Source organism: Alligator sinensis, unplaced genomic scaffold, assembly GCF_000455745.1.
Source record: "Alligator sinensis unplaced genomic scaffold, ASM45574v1 scaffold141_1, whole genome shotgun sequence".
NCBI classification, from domain to species: Eukaryota; Metazoa; Chordata; order Crocodylia; family Alligatoridae; genus Alligator; species Alligator sinensis.
In genome coordinates, this window is record NW_005842221.1 from 1,267,148 (window position 1) to 1,274,264 (window position 7,117).

The window sequence follows — 7,117 nt, forward strand, 5'->3', positions numbered from 1 at the left end:
GCTGATATCAAATAGATCGTTAAGCCAGATCCTTATAATTTGAGTCCGATACCCACCCAAATTTCGCCTAGGAGTTATAGATCCCTGGCATAGCTTAGTTTATTATAGATACAATCTTACTTGCAGCCAGTTTGAAAGATCTGAATCATCATTTTCTTTTTTTATAGACTAACAGATTCTGAAACATACGAATTTAAATGATCTCAATTTTCTTTTGCATCAGGACTCTTAGCAGAGCCAACATAGTCACTGCAGACCAATGCTGAGCTTTCGTGATTTCAAGAGAAGTTTTAAATAATCTTGATTAGGTCTGAGTCGGAGGAGATCACTGCTTTGTTTTAAATTTTCTCTAAAGAAAAATAAAATTGGAAAGGCCAAACGGTTTAACACAAGTTGGCACAAGGATGTTTGGGAAGCAAATGTTACACATATATGTGGGGATGTGAAGTCCCTGTCACACACTTTAGATGAGCTGAGGGCTCCTATAGTTTCTGGGTAGGATTGCAGGGCATGAGTTGTACTGTGCTGACAGCACCATCTACTGGCATGTATAAGGAATATCATTGTGAGGTTGTTGAGCTGTTTGCTGACCAGCTAAAGGAACTAGGAGTATGCAGTATGATGAAAAGCAGGTGAGAGTTGTTTAAATGAAGACTTGCATTTGAATATTTAGGTGACTGTTATGTGAAGGCTAGATGTAGATCAGACAACTTCTTCGATATACTCCATTCCTCCTCGTTCTCCTCCTACCAACAGAGTTGAAGGATGGAAGGACTGGTTAATGTCAAAGCATGGGTTATAATAAAAGAACACACCACCTAACTTTACCATCAGCCAAAGTGAAAAGGATTGGTTAAGTAGGAGGCGGTGGAAAGTGGGACAGTGGTAGAAATAATACATTAATCATTTAAATGTACATTATTTAAAAAATATTTTATACACAATAGTGTGTGTGTGTGTGTGTGTGTGTGTGTGTGTATATATATATATATGGGGGGTGTGTGTGTGTGTGTGTGTGTATATATATATATACACATATATGTGTGTGTGTGTGTGTATATGTATAACCATATATATACCATATATATATATGGTTTAATTAAAAACAAATTAAAGATTTGACTTGTCCCTGCCCCACAAAAATTGTCAAACCATTTTACATTGGGTAAAGTTAAGTGTGTAAGTGATGTTACTGTTAAACTATCGTACGGACTTTAACCTGTCCTGTATTTTAACTGCACTAAAGCTTTTACTGCATTTTATTCAATGACTAATGCAAAATGCATAAATATCATTGGGAGTTGGGCCAAAACCAAGAGCTCTCTTACTTTTTTTTAGTGAAGTGCCTGCCTCTGCTTGGTTGTGGAAACAGGCTACATCTTGCTTGTTCGGTGAGCATCTCCCCTAGGACAGTTGGGTGCTCCATCATCTGGGATCACAGTGTGCAGGCACCTTTATCAGATGCCTGGGGGACAGAAATTTGCACCTGCCACCGTGCTTAGCATTTGATTTGGCTGCCTTAGGGGACTCCCTGCTCAATGCTTATGTGCCCTGGATGTGCTTAAGACTGCTCAGCAAGAGAAGAGTGCCAAACGTATCCCATGGGCAGAAAAAGATTGGCCTCTGGAAGTGCATAAAAAAAGTTTTACCAACTTCAGTTAAAATTATGGCAACCCCTTAAAAATGAAATGTAAGAAAAGATGGTTGCTTTGCACTTTGTTTTCTGGACCTTTTCACATAAACTTTTAACATTTTTTTCAAGTTGCAAGCTAGAAGCTTTTTCAGCAAAAGCTGAGATACATATGTAGTCTCAACTCCAGGACCTACAGTCTTAAGAAAACATTAAATGTTCTGAAACTTGGGGGAGGAAAGTGACTGATTATCATGTGAGTTTGGAATGCTGTAATAATAGCCATCTTTTTATTATGAGTGAAAGTACCCTGGAGGAAAAACAAGATTAAATCTTTGGGTTTATTTTTTTAAGACGTCATCAAAGACATTAAATCTAAATGAAACTTTTATTTGATGGCAACTGTCATCATTTGTATACAGCAAGGACCTTTTAATTTAGATGTGGTTAAAAGTGAAGTAAATTGGGACTTGAATCTTTTTATGACTTCTGTGAATACATGCTTGTACCTTCTCAATAATTTTCTGTTCCTTTGCTTTTTGCTAGGGTCAAAGTTTTCTTGCAGCACTTTTTTAGATTGAATTGTAGACTTTTTCAAATCACTACCTCTGCTCCTACTTTAACTTTTGTTGTGATTGATAGATGTTTGCTTCTCTCATAATTGCTCATCAGCTGTTAACCCTAACTTAAGTGACCAGTTCGAGTTTGAGTAACTGGGCATGTCTACATGAGATGCTAAAGGCACAGTAGACTAATTCTACTGTGTCTTAGTGGGGCAGGCAAAACCTGTGCTAGTGTGCAGTTTTGTACCCTCCACTCACTATAAATTAAACTTCGCTTTAAAGAATTAACCTACAGAGCTACTGAGCATTAGTGCTCAGCAGCTCTGATTACAGCATATTAAGTTAAGTGCCTGTAATTACAGGTACTAACTTAATGCACTGTAATTACGGCACATCAGTTGAGTGTGTAGACTTGCCCACTAGGTAGTAAAAGTAGTTGCCTTCTATGATGTCTCCCAGAATGAATGTCGGCATTGTCCCAACAATATAGAGTACAGATCTTGCCTTGAAATGTTGGCTTTCTCTAGGGAAGGTAACAAAGCATTAGAGAAAGGGATAAAACAGAGTCTGGATTGTTCTTTGACTCTCTAGGTTAATTCTTTAAAGCAAAGTTTAATTTAGAGTGAGTGGAGGGTAAAAGACACATTCTAAATAAATAATTAAAAGATTATAAACACAACATGTGTGAATGTTGGTAATGGAAGAACTAACAGAGTTCTGAACAATTTTAGAATAGGATGCAAGGTAAATTAGTTTTAGAAAGCCCTTTTTTCAGGTGCTTACTGCCAGCCTTAGGTGGCAGTAAGCTTACAGGTGCTTACTGCCAGCCTTTTGTGCATTAGTGCCCTATAAAGCTGTGGCATCTCGTTTGGCTCTGCTCTCTTCTATATTCATTCTCTCTGTATTTCTCCGTCTCTCTGTCCCCTTTGCTATGGTGAAGATATTGCCCAGTTACATTCACCATTGTTTTGAATTCTTTTCTGCTTGCATCCTTGCATGTGTGAAATAAATATAATCTATGCGATCCTATTCTTATACCCTACAAAATGTTGCTTTTCCTATGGAAGTGTTTATGTGAATATTATGTTGTCTTTGAATCCAAAATGGAACCAATCCCTGCTTTAGATTTTGTTTTAAAAAAGAAGAAAGAAAAACTATAAACCCCAAACTCTTTAATTTGTATAATTATTGTAATTGAAGTTTGCACGCATTATAAGGAGAGAGATTTTCTTTGGGACAGTAAGGTGTAGACTTTAGGTCTTAAAAACTGTTTTACAGGAATATCTGAGCTTTTCTACTAGATAAAAGGATGGTTGGATATTAAAATAAAATATAATGTGGAGTGGAGTTGCAAGAATGGTTCAATGCAGGTTTTAAAATGCTTGATTTAACTGAGACCATAAAACATTTAATTCTGAAAATATATGTTAAATGTTAGCAACTCATATGCTATGCATTATGGCTCGGACGTTCAAAGCACTTGGGCCTTGTTAAAACAGGAATGCAGCTGAGACAGTACCGAGTGCTTCTGAGAAATCCCACACTGTAGATTTCTCAGTTCTCTGTGTGTTCAGCTACCTTCAATTCAGTGTGCCTAGAGACGAGAGTGTATTTGTAAGAGTTCATTTTCCACTGTCTTTTCCACTGTGCAGTTGAAACATGTAAGCTACACTTCTATTGCTGGGGATGTTATGAGGGAAGGCTCTCTTTCTCTAGAAGTTGCTAGCTGTGTTCTAAAATTAACAACTAAATGGTACACATCCAATGCTGATCTCTTTGTAAAGATGTGTAACAAATGTTTGTATTATTTTGGCTAATGTGGAACCCTGGCTATTGCAGTTGAGTAGTAACAGCTTATTGCTATTTTTGTAATTTAGTCCATAGAGGAGAAACTCGCTTTGGCTCAGGAGGATTTGATTTCAAGCAGGAATCAAATTAGTAGTCATAATCAGTTGATCCAAGAACTTAAGAAAATGCAGTCTAACCTGGAACAGGATGTGTCAAAGAAAGAACAGCACCTGGAGGAGCAGAAAAAAATGTTGCAAGAAATCCAGAAAGACAAGGTATCTTGCTTATCTACCTCTTTCCTCTTTTCCTTTTCTAATTTAAACTTATTTAAAGATACATTAAAATTTCTCAGTGTGCGCTATGGTAGTTTATATTTATGTTTAAAGCTGTTTATTGGACCACTGATATTGAAAGATTTTAAATATTTGAAATGATAGTCTAATTCAAACCAAAGTTGGCAAAATTTAATTTACTGTAAGATTCAAATAAACAGATTTCTGGTTTTAAAGATAAATCGTCAATATAGTACTCAAACGATAGGTTTTTCTCTCTAAGTTGGTTGTGAGCAGAGAGATATGGCAGTTATGTTTTATCAGAAATCTTTACAAAGATACATTTCCCCCAAACATTAATTTTGGAACTATTCTCTTGAGTGTGTTCTTTATTTTTTTGGACTCTTTTTGTGAAGGTTTTGAAAGAAAAAGATTTGGCAAACGAAAAATGTAAAACAACAGAACTCCAGGAAATAAAAAACAGGCTAGAAAAAGAGACTGCTAGACTGAATGAAGAGCTTAGAACCTACAAGCAAGAATTGCAGAAGGTATGTGGAGATTGCACCTCCAGGTAGTGAGGTGGAAGTGGAAGAATATGCACTAATATGACATGAATAAATTGTAATTCTCTGTTTGCTTTGTGAATAGAGTGGTATTAAGTAATCACCCTGTTTTTCTGTTCTGTTAAGTGGCCTCCCAAAGGTTAAAAAACAGTACTGACTCAGTAATAATCAAGGATCCGGGTTTTCCGTTCACCATGGAAAAACATGATAAAACCCAGATTTTCTCATTTTAAGGAGAAAAAGGTGGGAAATAGTGGGTTTCCCCTTGTAGGCAGGCAGAGTTCCAGCTGTGGGGAATGGGAGGAGTGCAGTCAGGCAGGAGGTGCCATGTGCATGTGTGTGCTTACACATTCACATGGCAGCCTGGAGAGCTGCTCCCCACAGGTAAGTCTGGTGGGGGAGTTTTGAGGCCCCTCATAGTGAGGAAGGAAGTTGAGCGGGACTGAGGCTGCTGCTCAGCCTGGCTGGTGCGTGTCGCCTGGGGCCAGAATGTGTGGCTGCAGGGCCCGGGTATAGAGCAGGACAGAGCAGTGGGCGGGTTGTCTGGGGGGCAGCAGGGGGGCTGGCTCCCTGCTGCTACTCCCAGAAGGCTCATGGGGGGCACGTGCTCTTCAGATTTGTGCACCCTGTTGTCCTCCCCAGGGGGCCTCCACAGCCCAGCAGGTAAAACTTGGTGGGGCAGGGCAGGGAAACTCAGTGCCACCTCTGAGCCCTGTATTACCATGGTGAGGCTCCCTCTTCCTGCCTGGCACTAACAGGGTGGCAGCGCAGAGTTGTGCCCTTCGCTGCTGCTGGACAGGCATAGGGCACCTCAGCTTGGCAGCTCAGGGCTCACAGCGGCGGCACCAAGTTTCTCTGCCCAGGCCCACTCTGCCCTGCCATGTGGAATCCCGCCCCCTGGGCTGCTGAGGCCCCAGGGGGAGGGCAGCAGGGCGGGCAGCCTGCATCCCTCTGGCCCCTGGGCTCTGCACTGGCTGTGCTGCCTGTGGGGGAGCGGGAGCCAGGCTCTATGCTCCACTCTCCTGCAGCAGCCACCACCTCTCGCAGGTGGCATCCAGGGCTTGGTTGTTGCGCGGGACGGGGGGCTGCAGATGTGGGTATCTGGCCCCATAGCTCTGGCAGGGCTGGGGGGTGGGGGCCATGGGTGGGGAGCAAGGGGCAGCAGCAAGGCCCAGGAGGGTGTGGGTGGCAAGTGAGAGGCACTGGCAGGCCTTGGGGGGCTGTGGGTGGGGAGTGTGGGGCACCAGCAGGGCCCAGGGAGCTGTCATTGGGGAATGAGGGGCACCAGCAGGGCTGGGAGGCTATGGGTCCAGGAGCAAGGGGCAATGGCATGGGCAGGGCACTAGCATACCGGGGCTGCTCAGCTCCACAAAGCTGGACTCTCATGCTGGTGAACAAAAGGGGCAGGGGAGCTCTGATTTTTCCATGATAAAAAACCCCAAATCAAACATCAAAGTTTATGGGTATTTAAAATGTATTTTATTATAGTGATTGAGGCACTGGTAGGCTTCCGAATTGTTTTAAAATTGTAAATATGTCAATAAAACATTGTGTTCAACGGATACTTATATGTACATGGTGTTTATAAAGTCCCTGTGCAACTTCAAACATTAATAACTTTGGATGTACAAATAATAGAAGCAAACTGTAAATGGCAATTGAAAGCAGAATTCATTAATTTTTAACACAATGCAGCTAAAAGTTCCAGACTTCAACATGACCACCATCTTTCGTGATACATTGTTCAATCCAATTTTCCAACTAATTTTGGAAGTTATTTTCCTTTTCAGTTACGGGGCCTGAAATAAAATGAAAACAAAATGATGCTTACATTATGCTAAAAAAACAAACTTAATGAATTATGCTTTCACTTGCCGTTCACAGTTTGCGTCTGTCATGTGTGTATCCAAAATTATTACGGTTTAAAGTTGTACAAGGACTTTATAAACACCCTGTATAGTGGCATTTCATTGTAATCCTGGACAAATGTGGATTTGGGGGGTTTTAACCAGAGGATTTGCAGGGTTTTTAAAATATGAGAATTTGTGATTTTTAAATAGAGAAAAGCAGTATCCCTGGTAACAATCCAGGTCTCCCGAGTGCTTTTACATAGTCTCCACCTCTCTCTTTCTCTCCTTTTTTTTTTTTTTTTTTTTTTTTTAAGCGAGATTCTTAAGTGATTACTTTACTAGGTTTCGTTTAAGGTATTTAACAAAGGATAGGAAATGAGGCAGCTTCTTTGTGTGTGCTCCAACTATTCAGAAGTTGGAGCATTTCGCAGTGTTTCTCTTCTCGCTTTCC

At 40.7% G+C, this 7,117-nt stretch overlaps 1 protein-coding gene across 1 annotated transcript in view; it reads left to right on the forward strand.

Moving 5' to 3' along the window:
* Positions 1-7,117, forward strand: part of EEA1 (early endosome antigen 1) — a 265,467-nt gene that overhangs the window by 244,030 nt on the left and 14,320 nt on the right. Inside the window, exons 24-25 of the mRNA XM_025208125.1 lie at positions 4,071-4,256; positions 4,670-4,801. Of these exons, the coding sequence (XP_025063910.1) occupies positions 4,071-4,256; positions 4,670-4,801 (318 nt within the window). The remainder of the gene's footprint in view (positions 1-4,070; positions 4,257-4,669; positions 4,802-7,117) is intronic.